Below are 23,080 nucleotides of genomic sequence, written 5' to 3'. Positions count from 1 at the left end.
TGAGCGCATGGAGCGGCGCGGGCCGGGGGCCGCGGCGACGGGCCGGGCCGGGCCGGGCGGAGGTGAGCGGCTAGGTGGCGCGGGGCACCGTAGGCGATCGCGGGTGGTGGGGCTCGCAGGTGCGGCAGGTGCGGTGGCAGGTGCGGCCGGTCCCGGAGCGCCGGACAGTTTTGGCTTGGCCCGCCTCTACCGCCCACCTACGGGTACCTGTCTCCTGCGCCATGCTATCCGACTCTCTTACCCCTCCTCTGAGTCTTTGTTGGGGTTGGCTCAGGGGTGCAAGTGGCCTTCGGGGGCCTCCTGAGCCGAGGAGGCTGATGGGCCCTCACCCCAGCCTGTCGTTCCAGCTCTGGAGCGAGGCAGGCTCACCTTCACGAAGCACCCCTCGGGTTCCCACTTACGTGCTCACCATCTGGGTGATTCGGGGGCGGGGGTTGGGGGGTGGGAGCCGTTACTGGCCTGAGGAGGAGCTGCGCTGCCCCTAGGCTGAGGACGCTGACCTGTCAGTCCCTGGCCGGGTTTTTGACAGGAACACCGTTTTCCAAACTGAAGCTCAGGCACGAAGGTGCCCTACTCTCCCTAAATTTTTTGTTCTCCTTGGTACCCTCAACACCACTCCTAGGTGCCCAGTTTCCCCCTCCGGCCCCCCAAAGTATCCCGTTCCCTCAAGGTATCATTTTGCCAGCACCCAGTACCTTTCTTACTCCGTCACCTTTCCTGCTTGCCTCCCCTATCCTATGCTCCTCCTTCTAGGGTTCCTTCTTTTAGTAGTTAGAGACAGTCTTTGGTGATGTCTTTAACTCATTTGTGTTATTGCAGAAAATTTTGTAGGGACGCAAATAGCACATGTGATCTGATCTATATGAGTAGGATGAACACAGACTCACCACTAAGTCCTGGCAAAGCCAGTACCAAGGACATCCCTTGACACTTGAGATTGGTAACTAGGGAGGGAAGCTTAACCTTACTCACCAGAACTGACCTTAAGGCCCTTGATGTGTTCCCAGGGTGTGGAGGTATAATGAGGAGAAGCAGCTAAGAGACAGGCCCAACATGTTTAGGGAGCATCCTGATTGCTAGGGTTGATCTGTAAGGGCTGATGACTTAAAGGAGGCCATATAGCCTAGAGTGACCTCTAGATTCCCATTTTAAACATTGTACATTGAAGTCAGGTTTGGTGGGGCTATTGGCAGATGGTCATTCCTGTAGTCCTTCGTGAACAGTTGTCTGCACACTGAGGCTAGGAAGTAGGTAGTAGGAAGCCTCACATGCTGGGCAGGCAGGACCTCTAGCCTTCTGGGTGCTTGACTATTCTTCCTTTAATACTAGGGACTCTGTCTCTGCCACACTTCAAACCTGTCATATCCTCATCCTCCCCCTCCTGTCATGTGACTTTACTGGGTTGCCTTGAACTCCTAGGCGTAAATGATTTCCTGGCCCAGCCTCCTGCATGGCTAAGACTACAGGTTTACACCACCGCACCCTCTCCTGGAACTGTCATTTCTCTGGAGCCTTTTGGTCCCAGTTTCTCTCTCTCTCTCTCTCTCTCTCTCTCTCTCTCTCTCTTTCTTTCTTTCTTTCTTTCTTTCTTTCTTTCGAGACAGGGTTTCTCTGTGTAGCCCTGGCTATCTTGGAACTCACTCTGTAGACGAGGCTGTCTTTGACAGAGATCTGCCTGCCTCTGCCTCTAGAGTGCAGAGATTAAAGGTGTGTGCCACCACTGCCCAACTGATTCCACTTTCTTAAGTTGAAGCCTAACCCTGGAACTTTGCAGGAGTGAACCCTGTTTTGTGAGCTGTTGAGAAGGGCTGGCCTGGTGCAGGAATGTTGGCTGAGAGTGGTGCCCATTACTAGGTCTTGTTCTTAGCTGCTCAGACAGGTAGAAGTGGATGGAGCCAGGAGACTTGGGGTGTAGTTGCTCTGGACACCTGGAAAGCAAGTTCTCAGGAGCTCAGTGCCTGAGAGAAGACATGACCTGACCCCCAGACTTGGACTCCTAGATGGCCTTCAAGTCAGAGCAGCTCTGTTAGGGGTCCTGGCTTCTAGCTGCAGTTGGCACACTGAGGGGCCAGGCTTCTTCCCCAGCTCTGCCTTGGATGCGAGAGGTGGGTCTACACTCAGAATGCCTTTCTATAGTCTGGAGCAGAGCTCTACTCGATACCAGATCTGGAGGCTTGGGGCCTTCCCACCAGACCTACATGTTGAGGTGAATTTAGTTTAGCAGGAAGTCCTCCCGGCAACGAGAGGCATGCTTAGGGGAACTGGAAATGTCTGTGGTCTCTGTCCACAGCAGAGAAGCATTGTGGGTGGAATTCCCCAGACCCATGTGATGTAGAAGGCCCCTGTGGGTGCCTCCCCACCCTACACATGCCCTGCTCTATTCTCCCCAACTCTGTGCATTTCCTAGATCAGAGGCTCTCAAACTGTGGTCAGGTGTGTTAAACATTCAAGGCTCAGGACCCAGCCTGTCCTGATGACCCTGGGTGGGGCTAGCAGCCTGTCTCACCAGCTGACTGGAATGCTCTGACATTGAGTGTTGCTACCTTAGGTGACTTGAAATGAGGCAAGAGCTTAGCTGCCTCTCAGCCAGCCTGGTTCCCTCCCTGCTTGGGACAGCAGAATGATCCTGGCCAACCCCAAAAACCCAGCGGTTTTTTGAGGGGGAGGTTGTTTGCTACTGGTGATGTGGTTTTGTGATTATGTAGTTTTGTTTTGAGACAAGGTCTCACTATGTTACCAAGGCAGGCCTTGAACTCATGACCCTTTTGCCTTTGTTTCCCAGTTGTGATTTCATGTAGGTACCACCATACTAGGCTAGTCTAGAACTCGACACCTAGTCAAAGCTGACCTTGAACTCCTGATCCTCATTTCTCTACCTCCCCAGTGCTAGGGTTATAGGCATGGGCCACCATACCCTGGTTTGGCTAAACGTTTTATTGTGAGATAATTGTAACTGTATCCAGTTGTAAGAAATATCACAGAAAGATTCCTTGTATCTCTACCCAGTTTCCTCCAGATGGTAACATTTTGCAAAACTGTAGTAAAACATCACTCTGGGAGCAGTACATTGCTACAGTCAGAAGGAGCCTTTCTGTTGTGGATTTATATTCACAGCCATCTTCCTTCTGCTGAAGTTATAGACACGGAAAAATCATCTTCCCCACCCATCATTTAATTCCTGGCCACCATTAACCTGTTTACAGTTTTCCTAATTTTGGCAGATGATGGAATCATACAACATAGCACCAGTAATTGGCCTTTTGTATTCAACAGTTTCTGGGAGATTCATCTAGAATAGGCTGTAGTGTGTTAAGAGTAGTGTGTTCCTTCTGGCATCTGGACTGTGTGTGTCCTGCACTGATGTAACTATTCTTTCATTGAAGGACACCTGGGCAGTTTCTAATCTTTGGCTGTGACATTCATATGTAGGTTGGTCTGTAAGCATAAGTTGACATCTCTGAGCTACATCCCCCATAGTAGAGTTACTGGGTTGTACTGTGGTAGCTGCAAGCTCGGATTTATAAGAAATGGCCAGACTTTTCCAGAGTAGCTGTGCCTTTCATTTTACATTCTCATGGGCAACGCATGTGAGGTCTAGTTTCTCCTTGCCAGCATTTTATGATGTCACTTTTTAATCTTAGCTGTTCTTCTTTAATCTCTATTTTCCTGACAAGAAGCACTTTTCCTTCGGTTATTTGCCATTTATGTTTTATTTAAAGAAGTCTATTCATGTGATTTGCTGATTTTCTATTTGGATTTTGTTTTAATAATAATTTAAGCTGAGCAGTTGTAGTGTACGACTTTAATCCCAGCACTGGAGAGTCAGATGGATCTTTGTGAATTTGAGACCAGCTTGGTCTACAGAGCAAGTTCCAGAACAGCCAGGGCCACACAGAGAAATCCTGTCACAAAAACAATAATAATAGTAATAATCGTTTAATTTGTTATGTACTGTAGGGGCCACCTCTTTTGGAACAGGTGTAAGCATTTCTTCCAGCATTTATCATATCTTATAATCCTTTTATCAAATCTTCCACAGAAAAGTTTTTGATTTTATTTTATGGATCAAATTTAGATTTGGTATCAAAGCTAAAAACTTTACTTAGCCTAGATCCTGTCGAGTTTCTTTTACCTTTTTCTAGACATTTTATAGTTTTGTATTTTCTATTTAAACCTAGGAGCAAGTTCATTTTGGTATATGGTGTGAGTTGGTTGTTGTAGTAGTGAGACTCACACCCAGAGCATAACATGTGCAAACACAAAACAAGTGTTCTGCCATTAAAGCTACATCTAGAGATGCTCCCACCCCATCATATTTTGGGTCTGAAGTTTTTTTGTTTACTGGTAGAACTTTAATTGCTCCTGCACCACTTGTTGGAGATGTCCTTCCTCCGCTGAATTGCTTTGGTGTCTCTGGGAGTATTTGTGTGGCTATTTCCCATCTCTTCTGTCTTCTATTAAGTCATGCTTCTGTCGTGATTCCTGTTACCTATTTCCTGACATCCACATGGTTGTTCTAGACCCCACATGTCAGTTTTTTGTTGTTGTTGTTGTTTTGTTTTTGTTTTGTTTGTTTGTTTTTTGGTTTTCTCAAGACAGGGTTTCTCTGTGTAGCCTTGGCTGTCCTGGAACTCACTCTGTAGACCAGGCTGGCCTCGAACTCAGAAATCCACCTGCCTCTGCCTCCTAAGTGCTGGGATTACAGGCGTGCGCCACCACTACCCGGCTCACATGTCAAGTCTTGAGAGAAGTTCTTCCCACCAGGTTACTCTGCCAGGATCCAGCAGTAGCAACATAGATGCCAGCCCCTGCTGCCAAGCTGGCACATCTTCATCTGCCTAGGCAGGACTTCACCTGGGCTAGAATCAAGTCTAGTTTGCCTCTGAGGGCTAGGGGACAGATCCTGTTGATGGGGTTTCTGTGCCCCTGATTAGTTCTCTTCCCTGTGGGAAGGACCCCTGGGAGCCTAAGGCTATCCAGGCAGGGCCAAGTCACAGTCCCTTTTCTCTCTTTCTCTCACCTGTTCTGGGGCTTTGTATGTGTAGCCCTGCCCTGCAGAGCTTCCAGGTCTGTACTGAGCCCTGAGTGGTAAGCACAAAGAAATGTTTGTTCCAGAGCTGAGTGGGTACTGGGTTACCCCTTGCTCCTCTAGACAAGAGGCTTGTGAGTACTGAGTGGCAAGATGGAAATCACCAGATTTGAGCATGTTTCAAAAGACACGTAGCAATCACACAGTCCCTACTATGAGAAGGTTTCAGACAGGAGCACCCAGGCCTTCCCAAGGGTCCCCTGAAGAAGTGCCCAACACATGGCTGTGTGACCCTCTGGTAAGACCAAGCAGAGGTAGGCATGCATATGGTTCAGGGTATATTAGGACCTGAGCAGATGAGGCACTGAGAAGGGCAGTGAGCGGTAGTCTTCTGGTATCAGCCACTGGGCTTAACCTGCTGTAGCCTCCTCTGCCTACCAGCCACTGCTAGGGTTCCTATTGTGTAGATGTGCTTTTTAGCATGCTCTCACTTGTGGATATCCCCATACACACCTGTTGTGCTGTGTGTCACTGTCATGTTGGGAACTCACAAGTGTCACAGATGGGTCTGTGGGAGGCAAGGCAAGATGCCCACTTGACCCTACACATGCCTGCTCCCCTCAAGTTGTCTGGATCAGCTTGAAGGTCCTATGGTCTGAAGCCCTTCTGCCACCCTCTTGATAGGAAAGAGCTGCCAGCCAGGGGCTGGGTTGGTGCCTGTGTCCTGTGTCAGCCGTGTCGGTACAGCCGCCCTAAGGCCAAGCTGGTGGATGGACTGCTGTTGTACATCTGCTTCCTGACTTTCCCAGCCTCCGCCTCAAGAACACTTAGGCTCTGCTCCGACTCAGGTCTCTGGCTCCCCTGAATGGGTGCTACCCTATTGCCTACCCTCTGACCTTCACTCCAGGGCCCGCTGAGCGTTCTTGGCTTTATATGGTTATAGTGTGGGGAAGGGTATGTGGGAAGTACTGGTTATCAGAAAGCCCTTTTCCAGGGTTGGTCCAATGGCTTAAGATGACAGGGCCCTTGTTAGAGTTGCTTCACACTTCATTTTGGGCTGATATCTGCCAACACTACTGCCCTGGCTCTGTCCATGTTACCATGAGCATCTAAGCTCCTGCCCTCTCCCTCCTGTCCAGCAGCCGGAGCAGCAACTCCCAGATAAGTTCCAGCACATTGGGCCTGTAGGCTGCTCCATCACCAATGAACCCCATGAACCCCATGAAACCTGCCCTGCCCCCTGCACCACACGGGTGAGTGTGGGCTTCTGTGGCCTGCCTCTAGCAAGCCCTGGGCCTTCTGACCCTGCCTTACCAGCTGCTCTCTCTATAGTGATGGTTCATTTGCATATGAGTCTGTGCCTTGGCAACAAAGTGCCACTCAGCCAGCTGGGTCACTGTCCGTGGTCACTACTGTGTGGGGAGTTGGCAACGCAACTCAGAGCCAGGTGAGTGTGCACCAGGGCCGTCCTCCCCCAGCCCTCAGGATCCAGAGCCTCGGTGGTGCCTCTGCCATCTTAGGGCTCCAAGAACAAGAGACCGAGAGGACTGGCTGAAGCACAAGGATGGGGCTTCCTGAGGGTCTCAAGTCACTAGGTGCCTTTCTTCTGTACTATCATGGGATGCCTTCCCCTCGCTCCATAGAGCCCTCCAGTCAGAACTGTAGACAGCCGCTCCTCCCACCCCAGATCCTCCCCCATTTGCTGGGCATCTCTTGAGATCTAGCACTTTAGAGCTGTGTCTTGAAGACAGTGGTTTGGCTGGTCCTCTTTGGTGACTCCCACTTCCTTGTAGGTTTTGGGTAACCCCATGGGCCCTGCAGGAAGCCCCCCTGGTGGCTCCATGATGCCTGGTGTGGCAGGTGGCAGCTCTGCCTTGACCTCCCCGCAGTGCCTGGGACAGCAGGCGTTTGCTGAAGGCGGTGCTAGCAAGGGCTACGTACAGCAAGGCGTGTATGGCCGAGGGGGCTACCCTGGGGGATCCAGTTTCACTACTGGGTAAGCAGGGCCCCTCACCTGGCCAGTGATTTGAAGCCATCAGCCTGGCAGTCCTGCAGAAGGGTTGGATGTTGCCTGCTCCTCCTCCACTGTCTCTAGTAGCTACAGTAGAAGTTCTACTAAGAATGGAAGAATGGGCTTCCCTGAGTGCTGTGTGTCCCAGAGCAAGCCTTTGTAGACAGTAAGGCAGTCCTGTATCACCTACAGGTATGCAGGTGCCCCTGGAGGCCTGGGGCTCCCCACACATGCAGCACGGCCCTCAACTGACTTCACACAAGCAGCAGCTGCAGCTGCCATGGCTGCTGCTGCAGCCACGGCCACAGCCACAGCTACAGCCACTGTGGCTGCCCTGCAAGAGAAGCAGAGCCAGGAGCTAAGCCAATATGGAGCGGTAAGGCCCCCTCAAGCTCCTTCCATGTGGTGGCAGTTATGGATGGGCTTGGTGGATTTGGCAAGGCAGCAGGTTCTGGAGACAAGTGTGGACTGTGCTGGGATTTCGTGAGACCAATGAAAGAGGACCATGGCAGCAGTAGAATCTGACCATTCCTCTTTTTTCTCTTCTCAGATGGGGACTGGGCAGTCTTTTAACAGCCAGTTTCTGCAGCATGGAGGTCCTCGAGGACCCAGTGTACCTCCTGGCATGAACCCTTCGGGCATGGGAGGAATGATGGGCCCCTCTGGCCTATCCTCCATGGCCATGAATCCTACCCGGGCAGCAGGCATGACACCCTTATATGCAGGACAGCGACTGCCTCAGCATGGGTACCCTGGGCCTCCCCAGGGGCAGCCACTGCCTCGACAGGGCGTCAAGAGAGCTTACTCAGAGGTGAGTATCTTGCTGGGTCCTAGATGATGATTCAGCTACCCAAGTACCCTCCGAGTTCTGACAAGGGCGGTATCTGGAATGAGAGAGGACTGCCTCTGCTCAGCAGGGTCATATACACGCACGTGCCCTCACATACACATGTATACGTGCATGGCATCCCCTTGATACCTCTCTTTCCCTGTGCATCTACTTCTCAGGTGTATCCTGGACAGCAGTATCTGCAAGGAGGCCAGTATGCAGCCAGCACTGCCCAGTATGCTCCTGGCCCTGGGCAGCCCCCTGGCCCTGCATCCTCCTACGGAGGACACAGACTACCCCTGCAACAGGGTATGGCCCAGTCCCTGTCTGCCCCTGGCCCTGCGGGACTGCATTACAAGGTAAGGCTGGCTCCCGTGGGCTGGGTTGAATGCCACAGGACTCAATGGGCCTTTAGGCAGATTGGCCAGGGAATCCTAGTCAGTACAAGAACAGCTCTCAGGTTGACTGGTCTGGTTCTGTGGTATGTACGTACATACATACCCACCCGTGGATAATTGGTGTAGTGAACAGCAAATAGGCTTCTAAGCCATTCTGACAACCTTTGTGAAGCTGTGCATTTCCCTCCCTCCCTCCTCCACTCTGCATCCTGCCTGACCTCTGTCTAAAAGACAGGCCCTTGTGGGCAGTGCACCCTGTCTGGGCATGAGGATGAGCAAACCTCACTTGGAGCCTGGATAGGCAGGATGATGGGGCTAAGAAGCGGAAAGGCAGAAGGGGCGTTGTGTGCACTTACCTTTCAGCCCTTCCAACTTGGAAGGTCACTCCTGTTTCATGTAGTGTTAACTTTTTGCATTATAAAATCAGTAATGTTTCTTCAGAATTATGGGAGGTGTAGAAAATGCACAGATCAGACCTCTACAGGGTCTAGGATTGAGCTTAGGGGGTCAGTGCAGGGCAGGCCAGAGCCCCAAGCACACTCAGTTTTCTCTCCCACAGCCCACAGAGCAGTTCAACGGGCAGGGCGCCAGCTTCAACGGGGGCGGCATCAGCTACAGCCAGCCTGGCTTGAGTGGGGTACGGGGCTTGGCAGGGGTGGATGGGCTGGGAGGCTCACTGGGTGGAAAGAGGGTACCCAGGCAGGAAGAAGTGTAGGGACCCTGCCAAGTACTCCAGGGCCGCCTCCTGCCCACCTGTGTTCTGATGGTGTCCATGGGTGCTCCATGAACAGACTGCCCTCCCACCCTGCCATTCTGCTTTGACTGTTTATGCTCAACCTCTACAGCCTTCCCGCTCCATCCCTGGTTACCCCAGCTCCCCACTGCCGGGGAATCCCACACCACCCATGACGCCTAGCAGCAATGTTCCCTACATGTCCCCAAGCCAGGAAGTCAAGTCTCCTTTCCTGCCTGACCTCAAGCCAGGCCTCACCTCCTTGCACCCATCACCCTCTGGTGAGTGTTTATTTTAAGGACAACATCCACCTGAGGTTTCAGTAGCTTGGGTAATGAAGACTCAACAGAGTCCTAGAGGGAGCTTGGAAAACCAGGGACAGTTGCTGGATCCCAAGAAAAGCCTAATGCCCCAGCTTCATAAGAGCCAGAAGCTTAGATCAGATCCTCCTGTTTTCCATTGTGACCCTGTCAAGATCTGTCTGTGAATCCAAAATGAACCCTCAGCAGCTGTCCTGCTATGAACCCTTACTTCAGGGAGACTTCTGTGGAAGAAGCTAGCATCCTAAAACCTTCAGATGAACAATAGGGTTGGCCATTCTGAATGTGCTTTCTAGATTGGAACCATGTCCTGTGACTGTGTTCAGAATGTGATTCAGACTGTGCTTGATAACCAAGGCAGGATAAAACATGCAGACTGTGGGCCCAAGTTTTAAGAAGAAACACTAATGGGAGTTCCATTTACAGGAGTATCATCCTTTCCAGAGTGTCTGGCCGGGGTTGAGTTAGGGTTTGGGACTCTAGGTGCAGAAGTGTTCTTGAGGGGCAAGATCCCTTGGCAAGGTACCAACTCATGGCCAGCATACTTTTGCCCTCAGGAAGTGTCCCCTGTGATGAGTTGCGCCTGACCTTCCCAGTTCGAGATGGGGTGGTTCTGGAGCCCTTCCGCCTACAGCACAACCTGGCTGTGAGCAACCATGTCTTCCAGCTCCGAGATTCTGTCTATAAGACCCTGATGCTGAGGTGAGTCTTACTACCATCCTGCCCCTGGGCCCTGGCTGCACAGTGTGGGCTCCTATCATCTTCATCCTTACTAGGCCTGACCTGGAGCTGCAGTTCAAGTGCTACCACCATGAGGACCGGCAGATGAACACCAACTGGCCAGCATCTGTGCAGGTCAGCGTCAATGCCACACCTCTCAGCATCGAGCGTGGAGACAACAAGACCTCGCACAAGCCCCTCTACCTGAAGCATGTGTGCCAGCCAGGTCGCAACACCATCCAGATCACTGTCACCGCCTGCTGCTGTGTGGGTAGCCTGTGGGGCTGTGGGCAGGGTTTGGGCTGGGGCCGGCTGACATTCCCCTGGATTATCTCTCCTAAGGGGTTTGAGAGCTTGTGGCTGAGGGTCTTTATCCTTGAGAAGCAAGATGTTGCTTTTCTTTCTATTTTAATTATGTCAAAGAAATCAAGCTGTACAGAAAGCTCATGGAAGATGTTCTGCACTGGTCTGGGCCTCACCAGGTTCCAGTGAGCAGGATCCCAAGTAGACCTTGAGCTGCAGGCCACCAGGAGCCATACTAGTTGAGGTGGCTCAGAGATAGGGTGACTCAGAAGCCAAATCATGTCAGGAGTTTCAGGGACTTGAGGAGATTGTGTTTTGACAGAAAACTAGACAGTAGTTGAGCAATACCAAAGTGCCCTGCAGAGGGCTGAGACAGTGAGGTAACAAAATAAAAAAGCCCTTGCCTGTGTGTCAGCACTTAGGAGGGCCTAGCTGCTGGGAAGATGGCTGGCTTGGCTTTCTTCTCTCTGTGCCCCACTCACTATGTCGCATCCCTCCCTCTGTTGCAGTCCCACCTCTTCGTGCTGCAGCTGGTGCACCGTCCGTCTGTCCGCTCTGTGCTGCAGGGCCTCCTCAAGAAGCGCCTCTTGCCAGCTGAGCACTGCATCACCAAGAGTGAGTGCTCACTATTCCTCGGTCACCTGTGCTGTGCCCAGGCTAATCCCTGCCCTGTGGCCCAGAGGCCATTTCCTTTCAGACTGCTGGTTCTTCCCCAGGGGCACTGGTTACCTCCAGGCTACTCCTGAGAACCTTTGATTGAGCAGGACTGGGTCCCTGGTTAGCTCACGGTATTGGGTACCTTGACTCAAGTCCTTTCCCCTGTCAATGTCAGTAAAGCGGAACTTCAGTAGCGGCACCATCCCCGGCACCCCTGGGCCCAATGGAGAGGATGGGGTGGAGCAGACGGCTATCAAGGTGTCCCTGAAGTGCCCCATCACCTTCCGCAGGATTCAGCTCCCAGCCCGTGGTCACGACTGTCGCCACATACAGGTGTGTGGTCCCTGTAGACATTTCTTGCCCTTAAGATATTTTGAGCTTGTAAAGAAACCAGAAAGTTGCCTCAGTATTGACTGGAATTTAGGTGGAAACTGAGAAACTGCTTAGTAATATTAAGAAGAAAGAATAGTTAGGTGTGTGTGTGTGGAGAGGTAACCAGGAAGGGAATATCATTTGAAATGTAAATGAATAAAATTATTAAGAAAGAACAGGACACGGGATCCTGGGGAAGGGTTCCACATCCCACGTCCACATTTACCCAACTGAAATGCACACTGGTGTCCATAGCTGTAGCCTGTAAACGCTTCAGAGAAAGACATGTTTACCAGCAATTTAGAGAATTATTTTGAGCCTGGTATGATGATCTATACCTGTAATCCCAGATCTCAGGATCTGAGGCAGTAGGATCTTAAGTGGAAAGCCAGTCTGGGATACATAATGACAATCTGTCTCAGGGTTTTTTTTCCCCCTTGAGATAGGACCTCAGATAGCCCAGGCTGAGCCCAGGCTGGCCTCAGACCCACTGTGTAGCTGGGATGAACCTGAACTTCTGATCATCTTGCCTCAAGCTCCCAGCACTGAGATGGCAGGCAGACACCACCTTACTCAAGTGTTGGAAAGACAGTATTCTCAGCCTCATCCTCTTTGTCGGATGGGACCCCAGTATCTCAGCTGGCAGACCAAAAAGACAGACCCAGCACAGGGGCCTGGCCTCCTTGCTCCACCCCCACCCCCCAGATTAGTTTTGCTCCTTTGAAACATAATTTTTCCTACATATGTACATGTTTGTTTGTGACATGCAGCTCCAGCTGTCCTGGAAAGCTCTTTATGTACAGCAGTCTGGCTTCAAACACAGAGGTCTACCTGCCTCTGCCCACCGAACAGTGGGGTTAAAGGCATGTGACACCCCAGCCTGTCTTGGGTGAAGAGATTCCTTATGGATACTTGCTTTCGTTCCAGGGCATCACAGTGCTGGGAAAGGCTGCTTGGGGTATCCCAAACTGGGTCTATTAAAGACAGTGCTGCAGTAAAAACCTGATACCTTAAAGATATACCTAAATAAGTCAACTTTCCTGAAGACTGTCATCACAACCCTGTCCACTGAGGTGGTGAGAATGACCTCTCCCTGTCTCTCCACAGTGCTTTGACCTGGAGTCATACTTACAGCTCAACTGTGAGCGGGGGACCTGGAGGTGCCCGGTGTGCAAGTAAGTCAGTCTTGTTTATGATGAGGGGAGAGCTGCTGGGGTTCCTCAGAGGGTGAAACACGAAATAGCATCAAGAAGGGCTCCCTAACACAGACCAGAGCAGCCCATCTCAGGGCAGAAAGCGCCTACTAGTTGGCCTTGCACAGCATCCCCTCACACTGGCCTACCATAGTGGTTTATCCAGGGTCACTTTACATAGGGTCACCTGATACATGCCATGCTGTAAACACAGGGGCCCTTACAGAGTCATTCCACATAGGTGATAGAGCTGGACTAAACAGTCTCCTTTGCTTTCTACAGCAAGACAGCATTGCTGGAGGGCCTGGAGGTGGATCAGTATATGCTAGGCATCCTGATTTATATTCAGAAGTAAGTGTCTTCTTCCTGCTACCCCTGCATCTGTGGCCACCAGAGGGCAGTCCTGGAGTGAGTGTGATCTTCAGAGCCTTTTCCCACAGCGAAGCAGCTCCACTCCCGGCCAGTGCCTACTGCACATGTGCTAAGTGCCCTGAAGGTTTCTGGGTAGAAGAGTGTTTGAGCAGAAGATCTGGTTGGAAGCTTCCTGACAGCTGAATAGGGCAGCAGGTGCTGGGCGGGGGGGCAGGTGGCAAATGACCAGTACCCATCTGTCCCTGCTTAGCTCAGACTACGAGGAGATCACCATTGACCCCACGTGCAGCTGGAAGCCAGTGCCTGTGAAGCCTGACCTGCACATCAAGGAGGAGCCAGACGGGCCAGTGCTGAAGCGCTGCCGCACTGTGAGCCCTGCCCATGTGCTCATGCCCAGTGTGATGGAGATGATTGCAGCCCTGGGCCCTGGCGCTGCCCCCTTTGCCCCACTGCAGCCCCCTTCGGCCCCTGCCCCCAGCGACTATCCCAGCCAGGGTGAGTATGGCATACCCAGGCTTGAACCTCGGGTGACCCTGGGCAAATGACACATCCTCTCCAGATCAGCCTCCTTGCCTGTGGCAGTGTTGCAGCCACACAGTTACAAGTACCGCGCTGAGGATGCCTGCCCTTCATGTCCCATCTCTGGCATGGTGGGGAAGTCATGGTGGACCATGACTTAGGAAGCAGGGTAGTGAGGCTTCCACCTTCTCTGCTCTTCACTGAAATACTTCATTTGGAGTGTCCGTCAAGGACCCACACTGCATATGTGTTGCACTTGGTTGTGGTGGGTCCCTTTCCATCTCTTGAGATTTCCCTCCTCCAAGTGCCCAGGTTCAGCCCCCTGGCCGTGATGAGAAGACATGTAGAATTACTGCCTGTGTGGCTGCATCCCTCCGTGCCCTAGCCACCTTCCACCTGACACATCCACCTGTCTGAGCTTTCTGTCTGACTTTCCTCTTGTAGCTTCCAACTTCCTGGGGCCTGGAACCTTCCCGGAATCCTTCCCATCGGCCACACCCACCACCCCAAACCTTGCTGAGTTCACCCAGGGGCCACCCCCACTCTCCTACCAGTCTGACATTCCCAGTAGCCTCCTGACTCCAGACAAGTCTGCTCCTTGCCTCCCAGGCCAGGTTAGTGCTGTGTACAGAGGCCCGTGGGCGGGAGTCTCCAAGGAGTCCTTGAACTATTCTAACAAGTTTTTTCTCCATCCTCAGATGGCACCAGCAGGCCACCTGGACCCAGCCCATAATCCTGGACCACCAGGACTGCACACTCCCAACCTCGGGCCCACCCCAAGCACCCAGCTACACCATCCAAACCCTTCCCCTGCATCCCGGCAGCCTCTGGGCCAACCAAACACAGGGCCCATCAGTGAACTGGCCTTCAATCCTGCCACGGGCATGATGGGGCCTCCCAGCATGACTGGGGCAGGGGAGGCCTCAGAACCAGCTCTGGATGTAAGTAACCAGTCCCGTGCTGGGGATCGGTCCCTGGGTCTACACACCTTGCTTCATGAAGGGATGACAGCGAACCTTCAGGAGAAATGCTACCCAGGGTCAGCTGTTCCACACAGGTTATACCTGGAATAGCTATAGGGTACCAGGTACCTGTGTGTGGTTAATGAGTGACCTGCCCTTAGAGGCTTTGCAGGCTGGGCATGTGAAGCTCACAGCACTGTCCTCAGAGCCCAACGTGACCTGGGCATTTATTCAGTTGTGCATCTTGATGACACAGGCAGTTTGTGAGCAGAAGCATAAGTGTGTGTGTTCACTGTCCTTGGTCCATAATAGAAACTCACTGAAGTTCCCCATGAGGAAGATGAGGAGCAGGCCAGAGCAGAAAGCCCCAGAGGCATGGAATCCTACCACCTGCCCTGGGCCCTGGAATTACACTGGAGATCCTTTCTCAGGCCTGTGCATCTCCAGTGCCACCTCCGGTTGTACTCACTGGTTCCTGGGAACCATGTCTCAAGCTATTGTCCTGTAGCAGCCTTCCATGGGGAGATACAGGCAGCTTCATACAGCCAGATAGCTTCTCTCAGGCACCCAGCATTTGGCAGGGGAAGGGCAATTTAGCATCCCCACTGGGCCTGGGGCCAGGACAGCATGGCCACTGGACATGAAGGGTCTGAGACCAAAGCAGCTAATGTGTTTGCTTTGTCCTCAGCTGCTCCCAGAACTGACCAATCCTGATGAGCTGCTCTCCTACCTGGGTCCACCTGACCTCCCCACGAACAGCAGTGATGACCTGCTCTCGCTCTTTGAGAACAACTGATCCTGTGTTAACCCCTGGTCTGCTGAAGACACACTCAAAGATAACACCACAGCCTTCCCTTCTCACCCAGCCCCACAGGATGCCTGCCGATTCCCCCTGAATCTCCCAATGCACACACCCTGAGCTGGGGCCTGCCACTGCCAGCCCCTGATAAACTGGAAGCAGCCCTGTGTTCCAAGGGGCCCCAGGCCAGTGGTCCTCACACCCGCCCTCCATCAAGCTCCCTGCTGCAGAATGGTTCTTGTGAGGCAGGCCCCGACAGCCCCATGTGCACAACCCTCTGCCCCAGACTCATGGCCTTGCACTTGTCCTTCACCCTGCCTGCTCCTACCCAGCCTGCATTGTCCAGCAATGATCCTTCTGTTTCTGCTGCTCCTCAGAAGAGCTGGCTGGCGAGGCTGGCTCTGTACCCTTGGTCTGCAGCTCCAGTGGCCTGAGCCTGGCAGCCTCAGAACCATACAGAGCACCAGCCTGTGGGGGCCTGGCGCTCCCACCCAGCTGAATCTGGTTCAGGGGTTCCTCCCTCCACCCTGAGCTTGAGGCTGAGGCTGGGGTGGGAGCAATAAAGCACAACAATGTACATAGTGTAGAAATGCCAACAGCGGGGAGGGAGGGACAGCTACTTACGTCAGCACGCTCCTCTGTGGACTGGCCTGCGCCTTCCATGTGGTGTCTGCCCTTACTGAGCACAGACAGCTCAGGGGGAGGTTCAACTCCTCTAGGGGTGGGCTTTCAGACTCAGCTCTATGTAAATTCTCCAGTGAGCTGCTCCCCCAAGTTTCTCTTTTCTGTGGAAGTGAAGAATTAGTACAGCTGTGTTTTTTAAACCACCTCATCTCCACCCTGCGGCCCACACCCAGGTGGGGGAAGCCATTGCATCTGCTGGCAAAGCGCCTGGGCCTGCAAGCAGGGTGCTGGCCTGTCGTGTCTCCTGTCTGTGCAATCTATTAAAGGACTCCCTCTTGGTGGGCCTGGCTGAGTCCTTCCTTTGTGCTGAGGGGCTGTGGCCTTCCTGTTCTTAGCACCCCAAATAAAAATCTAGATGTTTTCATCCAAGCTCAGGCTATCCCTGAGCTGTGGTAAATTTCCTTTACCCTGGAATTTTCCAAGTTGGCTTCAGCTGCAGAGCTATTTTGTAAAGTGTCTCAGGCTTGCCCTGGAGACATTTGCCACCATGTCACCTTCCCTGGGTGTGCCCTAGGGCAGGGAGCCAGCTATCTGTCAAGTGACTGCTGCACTGCCAGGGGCCTCAGCTGCAGTGGGGTGTGAGCCTGTGCTCACTACCCCTCTTGGCCTGGGCCCTGCCCAGACAGCATTTCCTGTATAGCAGGAAAGGTGAGAACCAGGGAGGGGTGAGGGGAATCCTCGGCCGGCTGCCAGAGCATTGCCTGCAGCTCTGGAGGAGGCTGCTGGGTAAGAGGAAGGAACCTGCAGAGGCTCTGTAGCTGTCTGACATTTGAGAACACACCGGCGACCCTCTCATTACCCTAAGGAGCCTGTTTCCAGCTTTTCTGTCCTCTTACTGAGAGTGGGGGAAGGGATAGAAGTGGAGAAAACAGCAGTGGGCCAGGGCTACAGGAATATAAGGACACCACAGCAATGCTGGCTACAGCCTCCGCTGGAGAAGGGGAGGAGGAGCTGGAGAGTTTAGGGTAGGGGGCAGGGTTAGAGGAGCCAGGATGCCAGCGTAGACTCTGTAACAGGTACTTGCAATGTTGAGAGAGACCAGCGGCACCACAGCCATTTGTCCTGAACAACTTTTGGACCTGACAACAGCCATCCAGAAGGTCCAACCTCAGAAGATGGACAAGCGATTGAAGAATAGCTGCCAGAGTCCCTGTGCACCGTCGTACATGAGTGTCAGAAAAGGTAGAAACTCAGTACACAGTTTTTAGGAAGCTCAAGGCTAATGAGCCACACAGAACTTAAACGCATTCCTTTTTAACAAAGCAGGGTAATGGACTTGTTCCCTGTGGAGACCCAGTGAGCACGGGTGGCTTCAGGGCTTTCTGCCTCATCGCACTTGCTTTGTCGCTATAATCTTACTATGTGCCAAATATTACATAACTTTAATAAAATTGGCTAGACCTGACATACAGAATACATGTTCTCAATACAACATGCCTCATGCCCCAGGATATATAGCATGTCTCGGGCAGTTAGACTGGAACCTGCTGTCTTTTTGCAGTGGAGTCCCAGCAGACAAGAAGGAAACAAATTTGGAAATCACATCTGGTTTTGAGATGAGACAGGCTCCCCTGAAGCTCAGGCTAGCCTCATCATCCTGCCTTGCCTGAGTGCTAGAATTTCCTGTGTACCCCACACCTATCTTTTAACAACTGATAGGTTAAAAAAAAAGTGTAGGCAAATGAAAACACAGTATATTCAACCTTAAAAAGAACCAGAGCAAGAAAGGTGTGAATAACCTTGTTGTGAGACGTCTCACTAAATCTGGCTGTCCTGGAACTTACTATGTAGACCAGGCTAGCCTCAAACTCAGAGATCTGCCTGCCTCTGCCTCCTGAGTGCTGGGATTTAAAGCATGCACAACCACCCACAACCACCCAGCTACAAACGTGTTAACTCTAAGGGTTCCCATGGCGCCACCTTCTGCCTTTTACAGGCACTGTGTGCGCGCACGCACACACACAAACACGTGCCTGCACACATGCACATACAAATAAAACCTTAAGAAAGTAAAAGTTTCTTTGACACCAAATTTAATAAGCCTTTAGCTAAACTGACTAGGAAAACAAGTGGTAGGAGAGGAGCCAGGTGTGTAGCTCAGATGCCCCAGGCTCTCTCCGTAGGACCAAAGGCTCTCTCCCCAGCACCACAGGCGGGCGGGAGAGAAAGAAAGGAAGAAAGGACAGAAAGATGCTCATACCAATCTCATGAAAAATAAAGTAAGAGAATAATTATGTTAAATCAGATAACAAAGTGGACCAATTGCCATGTAGAAACACAGATGACCAAGCCTACAGGACATAAACCCTCAGCAGACCTACAGGAAAATGATGGACGCAGTCATCAGACGCCTTCCCTTGCTTTCGGAAAAGCCCAAGTGTCAGATGTTGAATTATATGACAAGAAAGGGGCCATTGGACCTTCTGAGACTTCGGACCCTTAAAAAGGGGTGTAAAGGTACTGGGCTTTTTTTTTTTTTTTTAAGATTTATTTATTTCATTTATATGAGTACACTGTAGCTGTCTTCAGACACACCAGAAGAGGGCATCAAATCTCATTACAGATGGTTGTGAGCCACCATGTAGTTGCTGGGATTTGAACTCAGGACCTCTGGAAGAGCAGTCAGTGCTCTTAACCACTGAGCCATCTCTCCAGCCCCCAGGTACTGGGCTTTTCTATGCCCACCCTTACTCTGAATGACCTGGAAATCTGGTATATTTAGTATAAGCCTCTGGGCACTATAGCTGTGCTGGTCCTGAGCTAGTCTAACCCAACAATACTGGCCTGGCCTACTTCCCAGCCACATGGTGTTACCTGTCATCTTGGTCTCTTTCTGGCCTTCTTAACTCCTGTCAACTCCTGATCTTTCTCAAGGCACAAAAATACCACCTTATCTTCTCTTGCCCAGGTATAAGCCGATCAGCTCTACATTGACCAATCAGAAGGTGATGGAGAACAATCAATGCCCTACAAAATACTAAGTCTGCAGAGGCTTCATAATAATGACAATACCGCGTCCAGACTGCACCCAGAATTCTGGGTGCAGAAGTCAACATTTAAATGCACAGTGCACAAAAACATTCTCCATCACTGGGCGGTGGTGGCGCACGCCTTTAATCCCAGCACTTGGGAGGCAGAGGCAGGTGGATTTCTGAGTTTGAGGCCAGCCTGGTCTACAGAGTGAGTTCCAGGACAGAGAAACCCTGTCTCAAAGGAAAAAAAAAAAAAAACCCAACAAGAGGGAACTTGTCAATATGCATGGTACCTTTCCCACTGCCCCCATTCCCTCCCTGATCCAACCCTCTCAGTCCTCAACCACTCTAGGTCTTCTTTGTTCTAAGAAGTCAAGACAATGTTAGCACCATTTTCTGTCCCATCTTCTCCCAACCCCCACCACCCTTTACCTTTTGTCTCAAAGGTTATTGGTCACTTGCCCTGTGGTTTGCTTTTGTTTTAACTGTCATAAAGAACATACAGAAGTGATATGCTGTTGAGGTTTGATGGGTGAACTTTGGTGTACCTAATGGCCCAGACCACAGAGATGCCCATGACCCCTAAATCTGTCCAGCTTTGAACTTTATGTAAGTGAATGTTAGGGTTTGGTCTTCTTTGTTAATTGACTTTGTTTTTTTGAGACAGGTTCTGTGTAACCTTGGCTGTCCGGAAACTTACTCTGTAGAGAAGGCTGACCTCAAACTCACAGAGATCTTCCTGCCTCTACCTCCCAAGTCCTGGGACTAAAGGCGTGGGGCCCAAGAGAATTAATGAGTCTCCTTCCTTTCCTTTCCACACTACACCTCCTCCCTGGCTGGGCATTCCCTGCTGAAGGTTTTCATTGTGTGTTAGCCAGATCCTTTTGGGGAAGAATTTGAGCCAGTTTAAGAAAGGAAGAACTCAAAATAGTATTCCAAGATTCACCAGGGCCTGAGGCACAGCTGTATGGGGATGGGGGCTGAGAGGGTTGGGGTGGTGCTGGTGCTGGGGGTGGGGAGGTTGACTGTGGCTCCCTGCGAGCTTGTTCTCAGCCAGCTGCTTCTGTGCAGTTGTTCCTGCAGAGCCTCAGCCCAGTTCAGCCACCCCACACAGGCCTAATGGCTGTGCCTTCTGACGCCAGGGATGGCTCCGGTTGGTTCCCATGTGGTTCCACCTACAACTAGGCTGAGGTGGAGAGCCCTCTCCAAAATCAGAGGGACAGTCAGAGGAGAGCCTGTAGGATAGTATCTTCTCACAGATCTCAGGCCTAATTCCTGGGCCCTGTCCATGAGGAGCTTGCCAGGCCACATCCCTGCTTTCTCAGATTCTAGCCTCCTCTGGCTTTGTCTGACCCACGTCTGGAGTGGGGGGTGGGGAGAGCTTATAGCTCTAGAACAAATGGGACTTTCTGCAGCCTGGACTCACTCTGTGAAGGGCCTTCCCCTTCTCTAGTCCTGATCACAGATGACCAAGTAAATGGAATTTTCATCCCCTCCCCCTTTTTTCTTTTTCTTTTCTTTATTTCTTTTCTTCTTCTTTTTTTGTTTTTTAGGTCAGGGTCCCACTATGTAGCCTTGGCTCACCTGGAACTTGCTGTAAGGACCATGGTGGTGAACTCAGAGACTGGTCTCTTTTTGCCTCTTGAGTGCTGAGTGCTGAGATTAAAGGCTGTGGTGCCACCATGCCCAGCCCCAAATTCTTTATCTTAAAAAGGCATCACTTTTACAAAACTAAAAAAAAAAAAAAAAAAAAAAAGTACAAGTACTTACATGACCTTGAGACTTGGCAAGCCGCCCTGTGACTGTGTAGCTCAGCTTTCTTTCAGTGTATCTGTAGTTTTGTACTTTACCTGTTACCAGCTTAGGAATGTTGGTTCCAGATATCTTTAGATACTTTAGAAAGAATCCTAGAAAGTAAGTGTTCTCATGTGGACCAGCCAGAGTAAAAGTGTTTGCTCACAGGCGTGACACCCTGAGCCCACAGTGAAAGGCGAGAACCAATCTCACCAGGTTGTCCTCTGACCTCCACATGTGTGTTCCATAGGTGCAGCACTTATACCCCACACATCAGACACACAAGTCATACACAATATACAATAATGCATATTTTTTTTAAAAAAGGTTCTCATGTGGTCACAGAACACATTTGCCAGAGGACATTACCAACAGCTCTCCAGCAGCATTGACTCATGCAGTGTAACTACCCGTTCCAGCCCGAAATCCAATCAAGGCTCACGGTTTACATCTGACTGTCAGATACAGTCTGACTTTTAGTGTTTTTTTAACCTACAATAATCTCTTTAAAAATTCTTTTTTTTTTTTCTTTTTTTGTTTTTTCGAGACAGAGTTTCTCTGTATAGCCCTGGCTGTCCTGGAACTCACTCTGTAGACCAGGCTGTCCTCGAACTCAGAAATCCGCCTGCCTCTGCCTCCCAAGCGCTGGGATTAAAGGCGTGGGCTGCCACTAACTGCTCAGCTCTTTAAAAATTCTTTACCATCTCCCCCCTTGCCTGTCTGGAGGCAGGTCAAGAGTGTGATTAAACACCCTTAGGGGTACTTTGTGCAGCTCAGTGTCGGATCACTTGCTTAATGCAAAAAACTCTAGCTTCCATCCCCAGTAACAGAGGGAACCAACTTTTAACCTGGGGAATCCTGCTAGACTGTGAATTCTGGGGTCACCATCTTCCTGATTGGTTGCCCCAGCTTAGTGCAGCCAGCATGGTAGGGGCGGGTTTGGGGTAGGAGGGTGTACTACACCTGTGTTGGTGTGACCTGCTAGGCAGGCTAGCTAGGACGCTCACACATGTGAATACTTGCGAGTTCAGAGAAGAAGGTGTTTGCTGGTCTGTAGTACTAGGACTCAGACTCATCAGGGAGTCTCAGTTGAGGGACTGTCCAGATCAAATTAACTTTGTGGCTATGTCTACATGGAATTCTCTTTATGCTGATGTGGGAGGGCCAAGCCCACTGAGGGCTGTGCCATCTCCAGGCAAGAGGTCTTGGGCTATAGAAGAAGGCTATTTGGCTATGGGACAGTAAGCAGTATCTCTCAGTGATTCCTGTTTAAGCTCCTGCCTGGATTTTCCTCAGTCATGGATGTGGTAGTCTGAATATGCTTGGCTCAGGGAGTGGCACTAGTAGAAGACATAGCCTTGTTGGAGGAAGTATGTCACTGTGAGGGGTGGGCTTTATCATCCTAGGTGTCTGGAAGTCAGTCTTCTCCTAACAGCCTTCAGATGAAGGTGTGGAACTCTCAGCTCCTCCTGCACCATGCCTGCCTGGATGCTACCCTGCTCCTGCCTTGATGATAAGGACTGAACCTCTGAACCTGTAAGCCAGCCCCAATTAAATATTGTTCTTAAAAGAGTTGCTTTGGGTGGCTGGGCTGTGGTGGCACACGCCTGTAATCCCAGCACTTGGGAGGCAGAGGCAGGCAGATTTCTGAGTTCAAGGCCAGCCTGGTCTACAAAGTGAGTCCCAGGACAGCCAGGGCTACACAGAGAAACTCTGTCTTGAAAAACCAAAAAAAAAAAAAAAAGAGTTGCCTTGGTCATGGTGTCTGCTCACAGTAATAAAATCCTAAGACAATGGACCTGGTAGTGTAAGATTAAATAAGCCCTTTCCTCCCCCTAAGTTGTTTTTGGTCACAGTGTTTTATCACAGTAGCAGAAAGAAAACTAGAAAACCCAGTGTTGAAGACTGAGGCTCAGTGTTCCTGTGCCACTAGCAAGCACATGGACTGGGCTTGGACGCTGTAGGTGTGTCCAAGGCCAGAGGCTGCATCCTCAGTAGGTGTGTTAGGATGGCAAACTCTGGCTGTGCTTCGGGTGTGAGACCTCTAGTCCTTGTTTGTTCTCTAAGCTCATGTCTCTTGTTTTTCTAATGCATCATGAGTTATTAGCAAGCTTTCCAATAAATCCATTGATCCATTTAGCTAGAGTTGGTTCTATTGATTGTAACGGGTAGAGAAACCTCACTTTGAAAAAGGACATTTGGCTGGATGTTGTGATCCATGCCTTTGATCCCAGCACTTGGGAGACAGAGGCAGGCTGGCCTGGTCTACAGAGAAAGTTCCCTGGACGGCCAGGGATACACAGGGAAACCCTCTCTCTGGGGGTGTGGGGGAAGGAAAGAAAAGAAAAGAAAAGAAAAGAAAAGAAAAGAAAAGAAAAGAAAAGAAAAGAAAAGAAAAGAAAAGAAAAGAAAA

General features: G+C 51.1%; 1 protein-coding gene across 5 annotated transcripts; it reads left to right on the top strand.

Moving 5' to 3' along the window:
• Window positions 1–5,713: 5,713 nt before the first annotated feature.
• Zmiz2 (zinc finger MIZ-type containing 2) lies at window positions 5,714–16,265 on the top strand. Of its 5 annotated transcripts, none has more exons than XM_028777341.1 (19): window positions 5,714–5,877; window positions 6,172–6,282; window positions 6,362–6,476; window positions 6,919–7,025; window positions 7,233–7,416; window positions 7,591–7,851; window positions 8,049–8,228; window positions 8,827–8,904; window positions 9,113–9,281; window positions 9,878–10,022; window positions 10,097–10,307; window positions 10,853–10,958; window positions 11,176–11,333; window positions 12,480–12,547; window positions 12,848–12,916; window positions 13,188–13,432; window positions 13,901–14,070; window positions 14,155–14,397; window positions 15,107–16,265. In XM_028777341.1, exons 2-19 carry the CDS (start codon window positions 6,233–6,235, stop codon window positions 15,212–15,214), a joined length of 2,667 nt encoding a protein of 888 aa, XP_028633174.1. In that variant the 5' UTR covers window positions 5,714–5,877; window positions 6,172–6,232; the 3' UTR covers window positions 15,215–16,265. The 5 variants fall into 5 exon arrangements, with proteins under 5 accessions (XP_028633174.1, XP_028633164.1, XP_028633169.1 ...); XM_028777331.1 differs by having other exon boundaries at window positions 6,823–7,025; XM_028777336.1 differs by having other exon boundaries at window positions 6,169–6,282; window positions 6,823–7,025.
• Window positions 16,266–23,080: the final 6,815 nt, after the last annotated feature.

The sequence above is a fragment of the Grammomys surdaster genome, unplaced genomic scaffold (assembly GCF_004785775.1).
Source record: "Grammomys surdaster isolate TR1022 unplaced genomic scaffold, NIH_TR_1.0 67, whole genome shotgun sequence".
NCBI lineage: Eukaryota > Metazoa > Chordata > Mammalia > Rodentia > Muridae > Grammomys > Grammomys surdaster.
The sequence above is the reverse complement of the archived record's forward strand: the minus strand, read 5'-3'. Positions and strand labels throughout refer to the sequence as shown.